Source organism: Myiozetetes cayanensis, unplaced genomic scaffold (assembly GCF_022539395.1).
Source record: "Myiozetetes cayanensis isolate MyiCay16 unplaced genomic scaffold, myiCay2020 scf1, whole genome shotgun sequence".
Classification (NCBI taxonomy): domain Eukaryota; kingdom Metazoa; phylum Chordata; class Aves; order Passeriformes; family Tyrannidae; genus Myiozetetes; species Myiozetetes cayanensis.
The window spans coordinates 82,104,916-82,128,105 of NW_026086604.1; the positions used below are offsets into that span (position 1 = coordinate 82,104,916).

Consider the following 23,190-nt stretch of genomic DNA (forward strand, 5'->3'; position numbering starts at 1 on the left):
GGTTACAATGGAGAGAGTGAACATAGCTGAGGACTTGTTCAGACTGAAAAGGTGCTCCACCTCAGCTTTCAACAGAGCATTACTATCCTGTGATGGATGATGCCCCCGATGGAAAAAAGCAAGCCATGGCTGGCTTTGGCAGGCAGTTGCAAACTGTAGTGTTATGTGCCTAGTCATCTCATCACTTGCTCATCTGCACATTCATTGCCCACTTCCTGCTCCTAACATTTGGCTAAGGAGAAAGGTTACATTTTAATGTCTGGTGGTAGCAAAAGTTGTTTGAGGAGAAGAGCAGTTTGGACTTGAAACTTGAAAAATGCAAGGTATAGACAATTTGTCTTACTGGAAAAGCAGGACACTTTCATTAATGTAGTGTCCTAAGGGCCTAGAAAAGACAGAATTTGCACATACATTGACATTTCCCGAGGCAAAGCAGTTAAGCTGATGTCAAGGAAGTTCTGAGGGAATATATGGCATAGCAAGTAAAATGAATCAGTGCAGGAATGATATCAATGCAGGAGGAGGGGAGAAAGCACAGAGGTTGGAAGAAAAAAAGTCTTGCAAGATACTAAAAAACACTTGGACTGTCACTGAAAAGAGGCTAGGACTCACAAAAGCATCACAAGATACACAAAAAGGCACTGTGCATAAATAAATAAGTTTTAAAAATAGAGAAAGAAAGACCAGAGGAGGAAGACTAAGGAGCACTACAGAAACATGGAGGAAGGAAAAACAGAAACAAAGAAGTTTATGGCAAATAAAAGCAAAAAAGCAAGGAAAAGAATAGAGGTAACAAGAACACTTATTTTATCCTTGTGTCTTGCATTGCTTACAAATGCCAGTTTTTGGAAGAGAGCACTGGAGCCTGGCCAGCTGGGCTGAGACCTTGGCAGAGGAATAGGGAACAGCAAAGCTGATGGGAGCTGTGCCTAAGGAAGAGGTTGGTCCAGCTTCAGCACTAGGAGGAAACAGCGGGAAGGGCAAGATGATGCTGGGCAACCTTCTTTCTCTTTCCTGCTTACCATGTTTGTTTGATTCCTCAAAGACTGTACGAATACAAAGCCAGTTTTGTACTTTGTAGGAAGAAAGAAGAGGTGAGAAAGGAAAGACATAAAATTTTCAGGATTGCAAAGCTACATACATCCCTAGATCAGTTTTGATCTCTGAGACCAGCTGCCATAACCCAGTGTTGCAACTGAGCTCAGTCGTGCTGCTTAGGGGAGATCAAACACTCTGCTGATGCAGCTTCATACTTCCCATTCTTCAATTTCTTCTCACCTTATACTGGAGACTTAACCTGTGTGATCAACCACTTCTGGCTTTCTTTTATTCTTAGCTCCAAGGATTTAAAATAATACCTCCTGGCTGGGGATTCCTGTTACACTTAAAGGAAATACTTCTTCCCTTCTCTAATTAAGCTCCTTCCATGCTTGTAAAACTGACTCCTTACCTGAGAGAGAGAGGACTGTAGGCAACATAAAGCTCATGCATTTCCCATTCGTTTGCTTCATGTCTGCAAGCAAGCTCAGTTCCAAACAATCCTGGCATGCAAACACCTGTGTCCAGGCCAGAGCCCATCAAATTTTAAAGGGACTACTCATTGCAGTGCAGCCATGGATCTCCAGGGTTAACAATCAGTTTTCCAGATGAGGGTGACTTGGCATTGCAATCAGGAGGTGTTGCCAGCAGATATTGCCTGCCAAACTTGTTGGGCAGCCTTGAGAGAAGTGCTAATAGCATATTGCTAGATGCAGGTTTACCAGTCTTCTGTGAGGAAACCTCATGTTGATGGCATTCACATTGAACTGCAACATGCTGCTATCAGCAGCAATTGGTTAGAGACTGAACAAGAGAGTGGGAGATTTTTGTAATACGGTAGTCACAGGAACGTGCTCCAGAGCTCAGCTGTTGTGCTATTCGTTTAACCTCTTCAGGCAAGAAGGTAAAAATTCTATGTTGTTTTTGTTGTTTTTTCCCCTCAAAATAATGTGATTTTTTTTTTTTTGGCAGATCCAAAGTAGTCTACAGGCTGGCAAAGTAAACCTCATGTTTACAGATGGAACAGAGAGGGTTTACAGGCTGAAGGCAGCAAAACACTGCAGAAATTCAGGTGGCTTACACAAAGGAGCTGGTCTTCTGTGGGACATGAATGAGGAGTTTAGGAACACATGCCCAAAGCTATCAGTCTAAAGATTCTTGCCTAAATTTCATAGGTTTTTGAATCTGAAATTTCCCCAGAACCTCTCTGTTAATCCACTATGATCTATTTCTGCAGGACTGATGAGCTCAGTGGCTTATACAAGAAAGTAGATGCTTTTCTGCCTTTATCTCCAGAAAGGGTGAAGGTCAGACTCCTTCAGAGCACCTGTACCTACTCTGGCAGAAATGGGCTTCATGTAAAATGATGATGCGGATGACCTGAGCAAACTCACCCACAGAGTGGGAGATATATGTTAATTTTCCTTCTTTTCTCAGGTTTCCATGGCACAAGAAAAAGCCTTGAAATATTCACTAGATGAGAGAGAGGGCATGCAGTTCTTTAACTGGGTTCTTAGGCATTTGCCCTGTACCCTGATACCCTGATCCCACCTGCCAGAAAAACTGTTTATGTTCCTAAACAATGACTATAAAATAGGGAGAGTGGAGGGGTATTCAGATTTTGTTTTGCTAGTGGGGATGCTAGTCTTAGCCATAAAAATATTAGCTCCTGGGTTTGGCAACAATGTTCAGAAGCTTGCCTGTGCAGCTGCACACAGGCACAGCAAATAACTTGCCACTGTACAGCCTGCAACATGCCAATGTACATCCACATCTGTTTATGCAGAAATAATTAGCCTAGAAGGAGGTGTAGAAGATACTGGAGGGACTGATTCCAACTAATAAAAGCAGTCAGTAGAAAAGCTTTCTGGCATAAAAGTAGCATCCTGAGAGTCTGGGTTGTTTGGAAAACGAAATTGGCACCATTTTGCTTGAAAAGCTGTTTTTTACTGAAATGTATTGTTTTTTAATTTAAAATATGTTACTTTGGAAATGTTTTGTGTCACTTAGGAATAATTAGAATTTCTGTGTTATAGGAAGTTTAATTTTTCTTATGTGCTTTTTGTCCCTTTCTCTCCAAATTAACACAGAAACACTTGGAATTGTCTTTTTGTAAGAATGACCATCAAAAATAAGAAAGTAACTTCTACCAATTTTCGTGTGAGGAAACAGCACTATCTGTCATGTGGTCTTTTTCTAGGATAGACACATGTAATTTCTGCCTATTCTGTCTTCCTTTGTGTATGAGAGGTGAATGTGTATTAAAGCACCTTAATGGAAAGCAGGTTGAATAAGTAAAACATGCAATAGGAAGTACCATGTGGCATCAGGGAAAGGGGTTCCTTCTTTTTTACCTTGTATGAAATACAGAATTACCTTAAAAACAAGGCTACACCTCTCAGCCTCTCTGCCCTATTTACTGCCTCCTTCTGTTGATTGAATAATATAATCTAAATACACCCAATAATTATGATGGATTTGAGCACAGGTTTTTTTTTTTAACCTTTGATAATTTTAATTTTGATTTCATTTACCCTTAGCCAAAACCAAAACTATAAAGGGAGAACAGATCATGAATAGTTATAGAGAAGTGCTTGTCATTTCACACAGGTATGGAAGAAGTTTGTCATCCTTGCAAGGTCTGTGGTGTGCAGTGGTTTCTTCTGAAGGAAGATGTTTTTCTGGGTGGCTTTTGCACACATACAGCAGCACCGGTAATTTCCATCTGCTAGACTGTGTTAAACGCTGATGAACTACTGTGCAAAGCATCTCCCTTCATCAATGTCTCTGCGCTATTGATCATGCCCAGTGCAGATGCTTTGGCTAGTGCAGAACAGCAGCTAGGATCTTCCTGCAACACTTAATTTGCTCTTAATATTGTCCCTCCTTGTCACCCCAAGATTATTTAAAAGTAGCATTACCATTTGTTGTGCACCATGTAGATGTTCTCCAAATGCCACGGTCCTTGCAGTAGCTCCAAAACTCTAATTGAATTATTACATAGATATTATACAGAAGACTTAATGGTGTGGAATCATTCATACACTTGTTCTCACCCCAATTTAGATTATGAAAGCTCACTAAATCCTTTAAATCTTCAGTAAGAACCTCAACCAGCCCATACTTCCCTCCCCTTCCTTTGGGTTTCTAGGGCAGCTCTCTAAGTAGTTCCCACTCACAAAACCGTGGAGTTGGCTGTAGTGTTTGCACCTGGAGGACAGCCTACTGCTTTCACAAAAGGAGTGGCCACTTCAATATGCCAGGCACTCGCTTTTAAAACCTGTTCTCAGATCCTGGGCTCTCCCTCCATTCTTTGTATGCAGTCCTTTCCCTGCAGGGTGGGGTGGAGGTGCCTCCTTCCCACTGAGTAAGTTTATTAACTCTTTTTTTCTCCCTGACTTATTCTGAAGTTTGGGCACACCTACAATATGTCTCATGGCCTACATTCACCGTGAGTGATTTCACAGCTTCATTTCAGATCTTTCAAGAATTGTAGAAGTAGAGCAATAATAACTTCAGAACCAAAGATGCACTGAGGGCTTTTTTTTTTTTTTCAGAAGTTTCTGAATAGTAGGATATGAAGGTGAAAGAAAAGATAAATGATTATTCAGTGCAATGTCTTGTGGTAAGATGACCGCACTACTAAAAGGAAAATGAAAACTATATTTCATACAAAGACACAAAAAGCAGAGCTAGAATTACTGTTTTCAGAATTAATGAGATAAAACTGATCTTTGATTTCTCTGTGCAGAGAACCTCTTGGGTCTTTCTTCTCTGCTTTCTCCATTTGTATGTGAAGTACTTCTGGACCCTATGTGAAGTACTTCTGGACTTCAGGGTAAAACAAATGTCTCAGTATGAAACATTTATGAACTTTTTCTTTCAGCATCACACGTTCTTTTTGTCATTCAGAAACAGGACAAAGCATTCATTATTGCTGTGCTTTTCTAGCTTGTCAAATGGCAAGAAGTGTCTGCATTTGCCACACATTACACCTTCATGTATTCAGAAACTTGACTTTTCAGCTCTTCCAAGCCTCTGCAGCAATCTGTCTTAGACTTAGTTTGGTTTTCTGTGGGCTGAGTTCGTTCCCGTTGTCTGGCACTTGCTGAGGGCTAAGGTGGTTTGCACAGACAGATGCTGCATCTTGGCTGAGCCATGTCAACACCCAACGGTCTGGCAACTTCTTCTGGCACCTGAGTTCCAGCTTCTCATGCAAAATTCATGCCTGGCTCATGGCTGAGTAAGAGGTAGCCTGCACCCTGCATCTTAAGAACAGTGCAAGACCTTTTGAGTAGCTCTGAAAAACTCTGTAAAGGGCAGGGTCTCTGTGAGATGGGGGAGCTGTGGCTGAGGTTGAAGAACTGGGGCCTCACTGGGAGAGCAGGGTGACAGGAGAGCATTGGCTGAAAGGGGATAGAGGTCTCCAGCACCAGGCAACATTTCCCATGAAGGCTCTAAACCACTCTCAGAGGGGCAGTGACAGCCCAGGACCAGCTGTATAAAGCCCCTGCTGATAAAAGATCTTGAAGTTCAGCTTTTCACAAGCCTTTCCCCATCCTTAACCTCCGGTGACACAGACTGGAGCTCCCCATGTAACCTCGCCTAGCAGGCTGCAGCAGCCAGGCAGACAGGGCTGAGAAGGAGGGCCTGCCTGCTGTGCCATGGCCTTCTGTGGGCACTGGGCACAACCACCTGGCTGAGCACTCACTTGTTCTTAAAATGGAGAGGAGTTCTGGCAGCTTGCTATGGACCTGACCCATGCTAGTTCCAGTGCAGACTGAAAGGGAGAGCCAGCCAGGTCTGTGCCATGGGAGACATGAAGGACTTCTCTACATACTGTGGCCATATATTTTTCATTAAATAAATCATCTTTCTGAAACAGAGACCATAGTTACCTAGCTCTATGTCTGCAAGAAGGCAGGAGTGCATGCTTTGCTTTTCATACATTTTTTTATGATGTGCTGTTCAAAATATTGTTTGTTTGACACTGAAAGTGAAGTGGTTTGTTTTTTGTTGGGTTTTGTGGGTTTTTTTGGTATAATGATTCCATAAAAGTTTGTGTGATCCCACTCATATCCACACAACACCTTTACAGTTCTCCTAAGATTCAGGAAAGGAGTTTATAACCCCCTTTTTCTTCACGGTCTCCTTCTTGCAAGGACCAAGCTGAAGGTGGTCCTATCTTGTTCTTAGCAGAGTGAATTGAAAGTAAATGACCCATGGGAAAGGTATCAGACTGTAATGTTTCTAGTACAAAAGAAGAGACTGACACAGATCTTGTCATATCATTGAGCAGGAACTTAAAATTTTTTTTCAGGACTCTTAAGCTATTACTTTAGTTGTGTATCCTGCCTGAATCTGTGCCTCCTGGAAAACTCACGAGAGCTGAAAAAGTGTATTTCAAGCTGTTAATGTTTCCATATGTTGTTCAGTCTCCGTAGCTGTAATTACCCTTTTTGATGTATGAAAACATTCAATTAATAGTGATTTTATTTTTATAAACCTGTTGCTTGAAACCCTCATACTGCCTCTCTGTTGTTACCACACATGGTTATATGCAGGCATCAGTTTCTGTCACCAAGTCTCTGTCACTGTACACTGTTAAAAGAGGAAAGAGTTGTTGCAACTATGTCCATCAAACCAGTTTGAAGAAGGAAAACATTAATCCATAGCTGACTGGTTTCAATACCATGAGCTGAAATAAGACATAGCATGGGATAAGACAGAAAAAGGGTCCTTTCTGAGGACCCTCTGGGAGTGTGGGTCCCTTTTGCAGACCCTCTGTGTCCTTGCTACTGCTGTGCATTATAGACTGACAAATATGTGCAATGTTGGCTGTTTCGAACTCTCAGAATTTAGAAAACTTTTATTATTTAGCAACCAGCTATGGGATAAACTCAGGGCAGACAGGTGCTTCACAGCATCTAGCTAGACAAGCTGCATTAAATTCCTTCATTCTTTTGTGCTCCCAGGTAGTAGAAGCTTCATGATGGACTCCATTTCTAGACCAGTTACTGAGTTTTGCCTTGATCTCTACAATAAGCTCAACAGAAATGCAGAGGACACAAATATAGTCTTCTCTCCAATGAGTATCTCTGTTGCCCTGGCCCTGATCCATCTAGGTGCAAGAAACAACACTGCTGCTCAGATAGAAAAAGTAAGTATTAACAAACCATGCCGAGATGCTTCCACATTTCTTGCTGTTCCCTTAATGGAAATGTTGGGCATTTTAGCACGACACATGTGCAAGGGTCTCGTAAGAAACCTGCACAGATGCAGGCACAGATGCTGCCTTCACTGTTGTGCTTGGTTCACTATGATCCTTGCCATCTGCTGGTGTGAATCTCTCGTACCCTCATGCAAGAGCAAGGAGCAAGGGCTGAATGGAAGGAGGTGGTACAGCACAGTGGGGCACTCTGGCTTGTCCCCAGCCTGCTGTCAGAATATCAGACTTTGTTTCAAAATTATGTATCAGCGTTTCTTGTCATGGGTGTTATGAGAATCCTCCAAGTGTTTCTGGGTGGGCAGTGGGGAGAGCTGCAGAAACCTGAAGTGGTTGCACCTGCATGGCTGGAAGCATTAGCTCACTTGTCACTTATGACATTCAAGAGTCAAAATATCTCACCTCACAGAGACCCCTTCAATCACCGTGCCTTTACTCCCTGCAAGCCAAGTTCTACTTTCTACAACCTTTCTTCTCTTTTCCTGTTTGAGCCCATGAGTTGTAAAAACCCCAAAAATCTTAAGGCAAAAGTTCTTGTCAGTAGCTGACTCTGTACTGCTACATTATAATGCATCATATTCTAACACTGCCGTGTGCACAGTCTGACTGCTGGGTCACCCAAAGCCAAGGTAGATGTACTCTCCTCATGAGGCTTCCAGGGTGTGGTGGGTTGACCTTGTCTGGTGGCTGACAGGTGCCCATCCAGACATTCTCTCACTCCCGCTCTTCTACAAGGACAGGGAGAGAAAATAAGATGAAAAAGTTGTGGATCAAGGCAAGGACAGGGACATCACTTGGCAACTAGGGTCATGGCAAAACAGACCTGACTCATTTTGGAGCTGGGTGAACCAGCTCAGTTTGACATATAGAGTCTGTTCTCTTCACACAGAGGCCTGCAGCCCCCTGGCTACCATAACATCAACCCTCTACACAGGGACTGCTGCTTGTTTTAGAAAACAAATGGGGACTGCTTAATATCAGTATCCTAAATAAAAAGAGAGTAAGTCTATGTATGATGCAACATTATTGTAATGGAGAAGCTGCTGGAAATTTTTCAGTGAGATATTCGTGCATTAGAAACAAGGACTGGTTTCCATTAAGAGCACCATGGTTTTGATATATTTCCTAATCTGATGCCAGTATTAAGAATGGTTGCAAGAATACAGTTTTGATGTTTTCAAGGAAAACTATTTTTATCTCTGTGCTTGGGGCAACTTTTTGTTTTGAAATTTAATGTAACTGTAGCAATGAAACACAAATCAAATATAAACATTCTGAGGTAGTGAAGAGTAACATTTTGGGGGATTAAGTGCAAATTACAGTTGCCATACCTTGCCATCTTCAACCACAGGTGCTCCACGTCAGGAAATCTGCAGGAGGAATGAGCCTTGGACATGATCAAGATAATGCAGCCCCAGAAATGGAGCCAGAAGAAAGCCGGGAGAGGCAGCCTTCCTTCTCACAGGTGGGTCCTTGGGTGGGAAGCACTGGAACCCTGTCTTCACTGTGAGGTAGGTTAGTAGGGGTAAAGCACTGGTTTGCCACTGGAGGGAGTCAAGATCACAGGCTCAAAGTCTGCCAAATCCTCTAGGAAATGCCTGATACAAGGTGTTATTTTATTAAGGGATAAACCTTCCAATAACTCAATACCAAAGCCTTCCGTGATCTCATCTGAAAGAGGATTAGGCCACAAAGCTTGGAGTAGCTGGATTTAAAAATTACTTCAGCAGGAGTCAGCCTTATAGTGTAATCTAATTAAGATGGAAATTAACAACCAAAGCTATACAGAGGAATCATTTTAATTGTTGTGTTTCTAATAATCCCAGTGTAACAAGGATGGAGATCTTAACCATAAAGAGTTCCAGACATTGCTTTTACAACTACAAAACCTTGGAGAAAGATATGTTTTAACCCTGGCCAACAATCTTTTTCTACAACAAGGATTTGAAATCCAGCAGGTAAGTTACCTGTACCTGCAAACTGCTGTGGGGCTGACCTCAAGCTTCTCTGTAACCGAGTCTCACTGTTGCCCCTCTTGTGTATGCTTTGGAGCACTCAATGTGCTTCTTGGAGCTGTATCTCTTGGGGCTGGTGGGAAAGAGACAAGATTGTGAACTTTCAGTTATTTTATTAAAAAAAACCCCAAGCACCTTGTGGATATCAATGGCTACAGAACAAAAATAAAGCAGAGGGTTGTTCACTTTTGGCACAAGTCCACACTCAGCCATGGGTGAACTGATAGCCAAAAAAATGGCCTATTCAAGCTGTCTATAAACTACCTACTTCTGGGCTTGCAAATGGTACAGCTGGGGCAGCAGTAAGTTTGGAGAGGGCTTATCACCTGGGATGTTGAACAGGTTCATGTACAGAGCTGCTGCCCTGAATTTCTTGCTCCTTTCTCACTGAGTGAAGAGTGGTCTTGAGGTTACTTGGTAAGGCTACCTTGCAAGTCACATCTTTACTTTTCTGTCAGTTCTTTCTGTGGAGTTATTTCAATACTTGAGCATCAAACATATTTCACATTTTCTCTCTTTCCTGTTTTTTTATCTGGACATCAGTTGTGCAATTCTCCATGAGAGGACTCTTTCTTCTGGCTTTCTTTTTACTTATTTACCTTTTTGCCTATGCAATAGAACAATTATCTTGTCTTCAAAGATTCTCTCAATAAACTTCAGATAGTTGATGTTTCCAAAATGAAACTTTGCCTTATGGAGTCAACAGGTCCCTCACCATTTCTAAAACACTGTTGAACCATTGATTTATTTCCAAAGGGAATAAGTACTTAATAGACATGACCAAGTCATAATCTTTATTTTACTTTACAGCAATTTCTAAGGTGTACCAAGGAACTGTATGGAGCAGTGCTGCAAACAGTGGACTTTCATGGTGCTGTTGAAGCTGCCAGAAGAAAAATTAATGATTGGGTTGAGAGTGAGACACAAGGTAAAACAAAGCAAAACCATTGTCATACTGTCGCTGCCTTCTTACACTGCTTCAACAAATGAAATTCCAGAATATGAAAAGCAAATACCTGTCTACATTTCTGGGTGTTCACTCTTATGCTGTTTAAATATAGTTTGTCTTCCAATCCATTCTTGAAATATTAGAGTAAGTTACCAGATAAATTATTTCTGAATTAAAAATTTGTTTGTTGTCAAATACTTTTTTATTCCCATCCTTATGTCTGGCATGGTAGTTAAAGTAATACCTATAAGGCTTGACTAGACCAGCTGCTTCTGCAAACAACCACAAATGCAGATACAGCAGGGGATGGAAGCCATGAGATTCGTGGTGAGACTGGGAACAGCCAGGAAGAGTGGTGGTGGGGAGAGAACCCATCTGAGGACCTGGTTATATGTAAAGCAATGCCCACAAAGATGAGAGATATGACACCACCAAGACTCACCAATGACATCATTTGACCAGCTGGTCATTGGCTTTTGCTGATTAGACTAAACATGATATCTACCATTTTCCTTTAGTTTTGCCAGATCTGCAGTAGCAATGGGATGAAAATTTTCTAAATCTTCTGGCTGAACATAAACCAGAACTTCCTTGGGAACAGGCAAATAGATCTGACGGCTTCTGCAATTTCTCAGTTGCCCATCTCCTGACCAAGCCTGTCCTTGTATGAGCAGAACGGCCTGTGACTGGTGTGGGAAAGACCTATTAACCCCAGTTGGCTCCCAGTAAGAGAGCTGAAAGTTCAGAAGCCACCTCAGACAAGGTTAGGAACCATCCTTGCTCTGGGTGCTGATATGAAGCCTGTGAACCTGCTAACTCCTACCTCAGCCTCTGTGTAGAAAGCCAAAAGCTCCATGGCCAGTTAAATGCTGTGCTTGGTAGGAAGGGAAAGATGCCTTCCTGCAAACCAAAATAGGTGTTCAATGGTGCTGTCTCCTTTGCCATGGTAAATGTCACCTGGCACATATGTATGATCACTGACACTGACAGCTGGGTAATTTGGTGACCCACAGTTCTCCTGTCCTCCCTGGCTGCTGACAGTGCAGAGGAATCTACCATTTGTTTACTTATACTGTTTCTGTCCTTTGAATAAACCAAAAGTTCCTAAGTTTTCCCAAAACTAAGTTCACAGACCAGTTATAAGAGTCTAAATCCAGAGTCTTAATGACAACTAATAAATACTTACGTATTTCAAAATTCCCTTTAGGTAAAATCAAGGAACTCTTTGCTCCTGGTGTGATTGATGGACATGCATTGCTGGTGCTGGTGAATGTAATCTACTTCAAAGCACCCTGGGAACACAAGTTTGAGGAACAAAAAACAGTACAGAGAGATTTTAAACTGAATCAGGTACATCTACACTCTGTAAATCTTAACATTATTTACTCTAGAAAGTGTGATCACTTCAAAAGCACAATGTCCAAGGCTTAGATGCCTCGTTATTCAGGTAAGAGTGTTTTGGGAACTTAACTTACCTCTCCTGTTGGGAAGAGGTGTTGGTAAGGGCTGTATTGCTCAAGTGACTTCATAATTTTCTTTTCAATAGAACAGAAAAAAACCCGTGCAGATGATGTACCAGAAAGGCACATTTAAACTAGGCTACATTGAGGAAGTGGGTGCTCAGATCCTTGAACTCCCCTATGCTCAGAAATCACTGAGCATGATCATCCTGCTGCCAGGTGACGTGGCTGATGGATCTATCAATGGGCTGGAGAAGGTAAGGCAGTTTGTACCATGGGCTAAAGCTGAAAGTTAATTGTCTGAATTAACAGTGGGGAAAGATCTAAATTTTTAAACCTGACCACCTATTTTAATCTCTTTTTTCCTCCCTCTTACAGATTGAAAGCACAATGACCTATGAAAACTTAATGCTGTGGACCTCTGTAGAGAACATGTTTGAGACAACAGTGGAGGTCTACCTCCCCCGATTCAAGCTCGAAGACACCTTTAACCTCAATGAGGTGTTGCAAGAGATGGGGATGACTGATATTTTCACTGAATCAAAAGTTGACCTCTCTGCAATGTCGTTTGCAAAATCTCTGGTGCTGTCAAATGTTGTCCATAAGACATATGTGGAAGTCAATGAGGAAGGCACCGTAGCAGCGGCTGGTACAGGAGCTAGCATTGTGAGGAGGTCTATGCCTATCACAGAGATGTTTATGGCTAATCACCCTTTCCTATTCTTTATTCGACACAATCCTACCAATACTATTATTTTCTTTGGCAAACTCTGTTCGCCTTAAAATCAAGGTTATTTTACAACATTGTGAGGAACACCTGGATGAAAATCAGAAATTGTATTTTTTTTTCCCCAGTGCATTCTTAATCCTATGACAGCTGGTTTGTACTTCAAAGTAATCACTGTAACCAGTTTTGTTTAAAACCTATTAACTAGATGCTCTGTCACTAGGCTCCTTGAATTGTAAATATTGATCTGAATCCAGAATGGGAGTAAATTTTACCTTAACCTCACTGAGTATGAATAACAGTTTGTTTCCTCGATGTGCATAGATGCTCCTGTATTCCTGCATTCATATGCATTCTTGCTCATTAATTATAGTGGCAATAGGGGTGAGCTGGGAAGTGACCTTTAGAGATCATCTCATCCACCTCCCCTGCACAAGCAGGACCATTTACAACTGGTTGCCCAAGTCCATGTCCAGAAGGCTTTTGGATTTCTCCAAACCCAAACTCCACCACCTCTTTGAATAACCTCCCAGAAGTGCATCCTAAGTTCTCAAATAACTCCAAAGAGAATTTTGTATGCTTAGTGTCTGCAGGAACAGGATACAAAACTGCATATTTCTAAATATGGTTAATTATTTACACAGTAAAGCTTTTAATATGGGGATAAATCAAATTATTTCAGTATCAAAGAATAGGAAGAAAATGGTCTGAAGCACTCCATTGAAGTTACTGATGTGGAAAACTGTAGCAATAACTTTCTAAGAAATGTGGGGTTTTTTCTCCCACACTACTGGACGGTGAATTTTAATGTTGTCAGATGCAAATCTGAAAAACAGGGCTCTCTCTGTGCTTTGAAAAATGAGGGAAGATTTTGTAAAGTACAATGTAAATCATGAAAATCACAGTTAAACATTAACTGCAAATGTGTGTGGGGAAAAAATAAAACTTCTTCCTGACTGATAGGGAGATATTACTGCTAATTTGCTGGTTTAACATACGTGACATCTTCCTCAGAGGGATTCTGCATGAGATGTAGCAAATGAATGTTTGTCATGTGCTTTTTGACCCCTGAAAAGGAAAATACACATCAGCTGTTCACCATACACCCTTCATGTTCTGCATTCATGATTACCATAGCTTATGCACCGTAAGTTACCTGGAGCCATTTGGACAAGAAAGTCTAGAAAATAAAAGTGAGTGATAACTGAGCAGGAACAGACAGAAGCAGGACAATAAAAGAGTCAAATAAGCAAACTACTGCTCTTGACTGTCTAGTCTGAAGGTGCAGTACAGCTGCAGCAGGAGTTCTGCAGGCTGTGTCTGTGTTCCCTTTCTGGAGGCTGGCCACCCAGTTTGCCTATTAGGCATTGTTTTTGTTACCTAAAGCTGTCATTATCCAGTGTTTACATTCTCCAGGGAAGTTCTGAGCACCACAACCTCAAAAATCAGCAATGTTTTTGAAAACACAGGGACAGGGATTCCTGTGGTGAAGTGGCAAATGCCACGGGGGATAACCCCTCCCCTTTATTCCCGTCTTTTCTCAGAAATGAGTAAACAGTCCCCAACACAGAGCATATCCTTTTTTGACTCTTGAATTAAAGCAGGATTTTGCTGGGGGACAGAGCTGCAATTGTTACCAGTGAAGAATGAAGGAACTTAGTCCTGAAAGTCAGAGAAATACAGGGGAATGTTTGCAGTAAAAGCCTCCATTTAGTACCGGCTCAGCTGGGCCATTCTTGTGCTGTCAGAGCCCAGGAGCCAAGAAGATGAGTGGTGAACCCTGCATGACATCAGAGATGTGTTTGGGCCTTTTCTGGCACATGCAATAGCAGCAGTTTCAATATTGCAACAACCTCATGAACTAAGAGAAGAACATCTCACTTCTGAGAGAGTTAAATTTTACTTAAAAAAAAGCAATTCAACATGTATTTCTAATTTAATAAAGATGTGATACATAAATTTCCAGAGGAGTCAAGAATGCCAGAGATACTGCTGTAAAAAGCTTAAATACTGATTTTACTCTTGGGGAAAGCTTTCTACCCAGGGATAAAAAATGAACCAGAAAAGGTTCAACTGGTACACTTCAGGATTGGCTATTCAGCAGGATTTATTTGACCTATTGTTTCCTAAGTTGTCCTGTGAATTTCTCAGAATTTGGCTCTCAGTCATTTTTGGGTTTGACCTTAGTGTTCTGGATTTCTAGAGACAAACCTATTTTAGACAGAAATTCAGATGTAATTCCTTCTGATCTTAAGATTAAACACAGTAGTATCATTAGTAAAAAATACTAACAGTAATCAAATGGTTTTTAAAAACAATCCTGTCATTGATTTCTTACACATATTCTTATCTCTTTAACCATAAAAAGAAAAAGTCTTATGCATTTAGAACTTTGTTTCCAGTCTCTCTTCCAGGATTTATCAATTTTCCATCACCTTTTGCATAGACCGTCCATTCTTCTCTTCCAACACACTTATAGAAGTACCAACTCACTTCTTGGATGGGTTCAGAAAATCATCCAGAAGGAATGCTTTGATTTCACGCCTTTTTTTATGTCTTTACTTCTTCTGCCATGTCATACTATATTTTATTCTATTAGTTCAGTAAAGTCAATCTAACAGAGTGAATATATAGTAGCATCATATCTGCATTCAGATATTACCAAGGCTTAAACAGAGCAGTAAGGGAGGACACATGTGATCTGACTGAATCTGACTGATGGCAGTGCTACTAATTAGCAGCTTCTGGCTAAGATCTACACAAAGTATTATGAGCAGATTATTAGGACTAAAGTTCAGCATTCAACCACGATATGATTTACAATAAAAATTATGCATAGTTTATTAAATTTATTTATCATCAAGACAAATAGGTTAACTTTTATTCAGTTATAATTTATTAAAATTAATTATAATAATGCAATATTAGTTACAATATAAAATTGCCGCACATTGGAGGTTGACCTTGACTGATGTTAATGAAAGTAGCTTCATGCCTTCTGTACTATAAGAGGGGCTATTCTATTCCAGCTGTGCAGTCAGTCGCACAGTAATGGCATGAGAATAACCTAGACATTTAATTTCCATATTTATTAAAAAATTTGTCTCTTAGTAAATCCTTGACTTTATTTTCTTGGCAAAGTATGCTCATTTTCAATATGGAATTATAATCACTTCTAGCAGGTACTGCATCACAGTACTCATAGGCGTTATGAAAACCAGATTCAGAACTCACACTTGCAAACTGTGGGTTTTTTTAAGTATAAGTAATGGAGAGTCAGTGAATAACATGTTTAATGTACAGAATTATAGACGGCTTCAGAAAGGAGAAGACACACTAAAATAATTACGTGTCTCTCATAAACAGAACATAGGCTGACTTTAAACTTGTACATCCAAAAAGCCATCTGAAAGAAAAATTCTCTTATCCAAAATTTGTAGGCATTTTATTTTCACATTTTGCAAATTCTCTCTAGAAGCTAGCATTTTTCTTTGCTTTCTCTGAACTGCCTTGATGTGAGTGATGAGGTGCTTTGCCCATGCTGAAATTCAGGAGCTAGGTAGAATGAGGTGTAAATCCCTGAAGAACATCTAGGGAATGGATTCAAAGCAGGCTTTGTGCAAGCTATTCAAATAGGGCTCCTGGAAAATGGCACTACAGCGACTCCATTTTTGTTTTAATTGAAAATAGTACTTAACTTCTGTAGTGAAGAAATTGATGTGGTTTAGGAGATGAAGGGCCTGTATCCCATACCATCACTGGAATTCAAGCCTGTGGCTCCCAGGAGAGTGCATCAAGTGCTATCAGGCACTGGGATTTGACACAGGATGTGTGGCAAAACTGTCCACCTTCCTTTTGAAGCCCTTACATGAATCAGTGCAGTTTAATGACATAAGAAGAGAACTCTGGGACTGATAGCTTTGCAGTTCAACAACTGTATTATAGATGAGTTCTGGTTTCCAGTCTCTGGTCCCTGGGCTATTCCTGTTTTAGTCCAGTAACACAGAAAAAAAGTATCTATATGTGTGTGTCTATCCTAGCAATAGTGATATGGAGGTATTTTGTCTATGTCTTTCTTATAGCATGAATTTTTCCTCACTTTCTTAATATCTGCCTAGAAAAGAAAATAGTGACTAAAGTAGGTTGATTATGAGCTTCCTTTCAGCTCTTCAGAGGGTGCTGCTGTGCAGCTTTTTCATCTGTATCTTCAGGCATGAAATTAGATATTCTTAATCATGTCACAGCTTTTATGTAAGAGCACTGCCACACACACATCCAAAATTATTTTGCATTACTCCCTCATTTGAGTGCTACAGTTTGGAAATAGGGTCCAGCTTTTCCATACACTTATTGACAGTTTAAACATGCTGGAAAAACACTCCTGAAGGACCTCATTTGCAAATCCTGATGGATGCCTTATTTTCTTGCCTCATGAAGAAGTTTGCTTTGGGCACTGCCCTCATTGCTGCAACCTCACAGCACCAGCTGCAGCTCTGCCTCCACTCACACCCCTGACAGCTTATTTTCAAAGAGACCCCCTTTGCAGCCTTCTCTGCTGCTTGTCACTCCTCTACCCTGCAATCTGTCAGCTCGAAGCTGACCCAAACATGGGGCAGTAATGACCAGTTCTGCCTTTTCCATAGCCCTTAGCTTGTCAAGTGAGGAATCACCGTACTAAATTCTAGTGAGACAACCACTGGAAGGAAAAGGCTTTCTCAAGCTAGAGTTTCATAACATGGAAAAGTTCCCCAAGCCATATTTTCAGATTATATTAATGCAATCATTGTGTGATATCTAATAGGGGCTTAGCTGCATTTTGCTCAATGGGTTAGGTCGCTGGTCTTCTGTAAGAAATATGATATTCTGCCCAGAGCAGTAGCAAGCACAGTGCCTGTTGGCCTAAAATACAGACAGTACTCAGCCCACACCCATCCTCGAGACACCAACTGACTGCTGCTTGTGATGCAGAACAACCTCCAGGGTCAAAGGATGAGTGCTTTGACAGTATGGAGCCCATGTACTTGCTCATGAACGGTGATGAATATGGAGAATCTTGGAAGACATACCCAGGGGCCTTTGGTGTATCTCTTGTACCCCCAGACAGGAGCAACTCCACCTTGCTGCCTTATTTGCTTGTTGTTTCATGCAGACCTTCTAGAGATGCAGACTGACAATGACTGTGGAGCTCAACAAAAGCCTCAGGAGTCTCACACACATTTCAAACCAAAAACATTGATGCCTCAAGCTCCCCACACAGCTCTGCTGAAACATGTGGGATAGACCTGAGGGGTAGGAAACCAGATCCATAGCTAGAGTACAGCAGCAAATATTCAGAACTGAGAATTCAGTTGTGCTCTCATTGCAGTGTCTGACTCTCTGTTAGACTCTGGGAAAAACCCACATCCAGCCCTGGAGGGGTAAGGAGCACCAGTTTGAATGATGGAGCCGCCCCATCTCAGTGCTCCTTCTATTAGTGCTGTTCATACTGAGCTTTTCTAAGTGGGGCTGGTGATGCCTTTGCTTCACCCCCTCTTGCCCTTTTCCTGCATGAGATCAATGGAAAAAGTTTGTTCCCCATGATTCTCACCATAGGCAAACAACCTCATGCCCAGAGCTGTGTAACTGGGACTTCTTCTGCCCTTTGGGTCAGGTCCTGTTGTACTTGGTTAGATGTGCCTCCTCTAGACACAGAGTCTGGGAGGCAACCAAATCCCAGGCTAGGATGTGCAGCTGAAGGTTCCTGTGTGCTCCCTCCACTGTCTGGCTTTGGTGATGCAGGCTGAAATTCTGAGACATGCACAGTGTCACACAGAACCACAGAATCACAGAGCTGTTAGCGTTGGAAGGGATCTCTGGAGATCATTTGGTGCCCATGCTAAGGCAGCCCCAGCTAAGTGTAGCTCCGAGGTAGAGGAGCTGCTGTGGCACAGTCTGGATCATTGCACTGATCCAGGACTATCAGGGCTCCCCATGAGACAGAGGTTATCAGATGCATTTAAGTACTACATTTTAAGTACTACTCTGTGTATCAGAGTCTTATTTTCTGGTTTTTTTCCCCTGTTTTCCTCTTGCTGTATCCTATTGTATCCTTTCTGCCGATGCTTGCCATGTCTTTGGTACAGATGACTGAGCAAAGCAAGTGAATGAGATGCAGCAGGATCAAGAGCCTGCCTCCTTTCTGGGGTGGGAAAGAGGTATATTTCCTTCTTTTGCTACTTGTTTTAGAGAGTTAAAAGAGCGATCCAGAAGACATTGGATCACTCAGTGTATCTCACTTTCCTGTGAAAAACCATTCTCCTGGTACTATGTCTGCTAGACCTTGATTTCCCCAAGCACGGTCCTTTTTCAGAAATAAGCTGAGCAGGCTACGTACGGAGTGGTTGGTTTCAGTTTAAGATGGGGTGGGACACCATCCTTCATCAGTGAAGAAACTGTCAGGGTAAGCTCTTCTCAGGAGAAGGTAACTCTCTCAGCTTTGGGTTTTTGTGGGTAGTGACAGTACCGTAAACCTAAGGTGGAGTGGAGCAAAATGTATTGCAGCAATGCACGAAGGCTGGCTGCAGTGTTTCTGCCTACAGGGCTGGCATTTCATGGATGAAATAATCCCAGGATTAAGAGGTATGTAGCCAAATTCTTTCCTTGGATCAACAGTGGGAGGGAATTTGGTAATCCCCTCTAAAGGCAAAAGGAGATAAATGGCAATGCAGTTATTTTAGAAGTGCTAGGACATATATGCACTTGTTACCTCAAATTCAGGAGGAAGAGGAACAAGATTGTTTTTTTGGCTATGTCTTGGCAATCCAAGACAATCTTGCTGGTCTCTCCATTGTTTGTTTTCACACAATGTGCCTTATGTTTTACACAATGTACAAAAGAAGAAGTTTTTATAATGTGTAATTTAGTGAATTTGCAATTACTCAGTGTCTGAATGTTGACCAATGCTTCTAAACAACTCGGCGATTCTTGCAAGAAAAACAGGATGTTGACTACATGACCATATTTACACAGAGTACAGGCTTAAAAAAAATAAAAATTGAGGAGATGAAAGTGAGAGAGGAGCTAGCTGGAACAGACAGAAGAGCATGAACATGATTAAAGGGGTGATCTGCCCAGAGATGGTTGTTCAGGTCAGGGAGCAAGGTGCACTTTGCTGTGAAGTGCAAAGCATGGTTTGAAACTTGCTCTTGGGACAGCAATGTGAACTTTAATGTCCTCCACCTGCATTTGTCTGACTTTTAATTCTAAAAATAATAATGGATGCAAAGGATGGGGTTTTTTCTTGTATCACTGGGAAACCTTTTAAAGAAAGCTCTTCCACGGTGCTCTGGTGTTTGACACATGCCTGAAAAAACATGCTCTTTTGAGACCATAAGGTGTTTGGCCTCGGAGGAAGATTGTTCTAAGTCTATAATTTCTCATCCTACCAGTTCTATAGTCCTCTGCCTGACAAGTGGGAAATTATCATACTAAATGATACAGGCATGACCACTTATGGGAAAGTATTTATCAATTCAGAATTCCATAGTGGATGAAAGTCCCTCTAAAGCACTGTATTATTTTCAGAATATATTAATGCAATTGTCTCATATCTATACTGGGGTGCACTGACTATGACTGGGATGGAATTAACTGTCTTCATAGCATCCTGTATGGTGGTCTTTTGGATTTCTGGCTAAAACAGGGTTGATATATTTTGGCTGTTACCGAACAGTGAAAATATATTGTGGCTTTCTCTTTTTTCCCATTCTTGATCTCCAGAAAATAAGCTGGGAAGCAGGAAGGGAACACAACCAGGAGAGCTGATTTCAACTGACCCTATCTCATTCCATACCATATAATATCATGTCAGCAATAAAAACTTGGTGAAAGGAAGAAGGGGTAGTGAAGATTTTTGCTTCCAAAGTAAATTTTGGTATTTACTCAGACACACGAGTGATTGCTTTTGCATTACTTGTTTTTTCCCTCTTTCTTTTGCCTACTAAACTGCCTTTATCTCAACTCACTTCCTCCCCTCCCCCCTTTTACCCCTCCTATCCTCTCCCCTATTCCTCTATGGATGTAGGGGACTAAGCAAGCAGCTGTGTGGGTGCTTTACCACTGTCTGGGATCAACCTACACCACAGGGTTTAGCTGTAGTTTGTCAAACGCAGTAATATAAAAGGAAATATTTTAAAAGAGTAAATATGTGGCAATGTTTTTTGGTTTATTTTTCTTGTGTGGCATTCGTAAGTTTTATTATTTTAATATCAATTTTATAATATAGCATGAAATAGTGAGCTGACTGTTTTTCTATGCAAAACCACTTCAGGTAAGGCCTTGAATAATTAAATTTGTCTTTTGTTTTGATTTTTGATTATAAGAATTGCTATCTAAATGTATTTGTTCAGTTTACCCAGTTTGCTTCTGCATAGCAAAACTCATTTTCTGTCTCTGCAAGAGTGAGTTTCAGTGAATGTTAGTGACTCCAAAATTTGGAAAGCTGCAGTTGATTATTGAATGTCACAACTGGGACAGAGAAAATGGAACTGTACAACAAAATAAAATTTGGTCTTATTCTGATCTCTTCTGCCTATAAAATTTTCTGCAATTACATGGTATGCATTTATAAGCTATTAAAATATCAGTGAACTGATATTAGTGGAGTTATGAAAGATTTATACCCAAGCCTGAGAATAGAATTCAGTCACAGTCCTCTATCTGAGTTGTTCAGATACCTGCCATAGCAGGAAGAAAAAAAGGGCCATTCTGAAGTCTCAGTTCAGAAATGAACTCACACTTATATTTCTTCATGTAGCACAAAGGCAGACAAAGGGAGAATACATTTATGAGTACATCCTGTAGCTGGTTTCCAAATGCAGGGGGAAAAAATTAACCATGTCTTAAATATACAGTAAACTGCAGCTCTGTGAATGAAGACAGGTAATTGGAAGCTTTCCCTGCTCTCAAATGAGAAGGCTTGCTGGCAGGATCAGAGCTTTGAAGTCACCCCACAAGCATTTGATGGTGTTCCAGATCCGGTTTACCTCCCATGGCTTAGTGGTAATATTTATTTTGTGCAAGATGGAGGTTTAGGAAAAGAGTCAAATGGTACTTTCCACTAGCAACTGGACACCATGTTCTGTCAAGACATTCTTGTTCACATCCAATGATCACTTAAGATCAAAATAGCAGGCACTACTTTGCATATTCTGTGTGAAATAGTGGTTCTTGAGAGCATAATGCTTCAAATTCAGATTATCTTAAATATCTTTTTCTGTGTAGTATTTTGTATAGTATTCTATGTAGTGTTATCCTGTGTTAGATATTTCTTTAGTGTCTCATTTTATTAAGGTTGTTGGTAAGTGATGCTAGTCACAGGTTCCACATTAGATTATTTTAGATTATAAATGTTTACAACCATCTGGGATACAAGTATCTGGAATTCACAAGGTGATGTTTCTGGGTTACAGGGAGGCCAGAAGAGAAGAGGCTGTCAAATTTTATGCAGGATAATATGAGAGCAACCATTTTATCAATGGTTAAAAATCAGTGGAACTGAGAGAAGACATGTAGAGAACTTATTTTCAGGACAGTTCAATAGTCCTTGGTTATCCTAGGCATGTAGAAATTTGACTTGAAGAATGATTAAATGATATACTGTACAAATTCCATGGCAGGATATGGAAAACACACCATCTGTACATCCATATTATTTTGTGGCCCAAAGAAGAACAAATTCTTTTTTCACACCTCCTCTGGAACTCAATCAGATCACATTGACTGAAAATTTGACCCTGTGTTTTCAAATTATGCACCTGTCATCTCCTCACAGGGCTTGGCAGTTCAGGAAGGGTTTTCAAATCTTATTTTGTTTTCAAAACTCCGTCACTAACAATATATGCACAATATTGGCAAACACACTCCATTTCTGCCTCTCATTTCACTAGCTGTAAGGACTGGCAACAATATCCCCACAATAACATTTATGCAAATAACATATTAGACTACTGAACAACTGCATAATTTCACTACCTGTGGAAATCATACCACAAGGATTGTCATGCGAACGAGGAGGAACACTTACTTTAACATCCAGACTGATGGCCAAAAGCAAAACCTTTCTGCTCAGAATGGTGAGAATTATACAATGCACCAAAGGGCTGAGCAGCCCTGAAGGGCATTTCAGGTTGCCAAGTCCATAATTTGTTGAAGCAGCTCAGTAGTTAACAATACCCACAGTGTTTTGGGTAGTGTGATTAGTGTAGTGTTAAGTTCCTGGTCATGAGTACATCTATAATAATTACATTTTATGACCAGGGAGACAGTCCCAAATACTACGTCTTGTACAAAGAATAAATTGACTAATAAGTATTTACATGACTTGGCCAGTGGCATATATCAAAGTTAAAAGATGACTGGATGTAACTGTACCAGTCTGCAGTCAGGACAACTTAAAACAAAGTCAAATTAAAACTCCTGGAATAACGAAGCACTGAAACTTAATAGAAGTTTGGAAACTCTGTGTAAAAGCTTCAAAAACCAGGTTCAAGAAGTGCCTATCAACTGTAATCTAGGTCTTTCATCTCACCTTAGGGCATCAGAAACACTAGAAATCTCAGAGCTCCTTCCAGCCTCACAGTTCTGTCACTTCCAGCCAAAGTTAACAACAACAAATCCATGGCATGAGAATATCTGTTATCTTTTCCAGTGGCTAAGCAATACAGAAAAACAGCGCCTTTTAAAAATGCAAGGGAAATTTTCTACTATCTACTGCATCCCACAATACTGACTGACAA

General features: G+C 40.9%; 1 protein-coding gene across 1 annotated transcript; it reads left to right on the plus strand.

The window, feature by feature from the left end:
• Window positions 1–1,805: 1,805 nt before the first annotated feature.
• LOC126646365 (serpin B12-like) lies at window positions 1,806–12,713 on the plus strand. The gene is made up of 8 exons (XM_050327685.1): window positions 1,806–1,942; window positions 7,014–7,198; window positions 8,616–8,729; window positions 9,091–9,222; window positions 10,090–10,207; window positions 11,436–11,578; window positions 11,775–11,945; window positions 12,067–12,713. Exons 2-8 carry the CDS (start codon window positions 7,028–7,030, stop codon window positions 12,469–12,471), a joined length of 1,254 nt encoding a protein of 417 aa, XP_050183642.1. The 5' UTR covers window positions 1,806–1,942; window positions 7,014–7,027; the 3' UTR covers window positions 12,472–12,713.
• The last annotated feature ends 10,477 nt before the right edge of the window (window positions 12,714–23,190 follow it).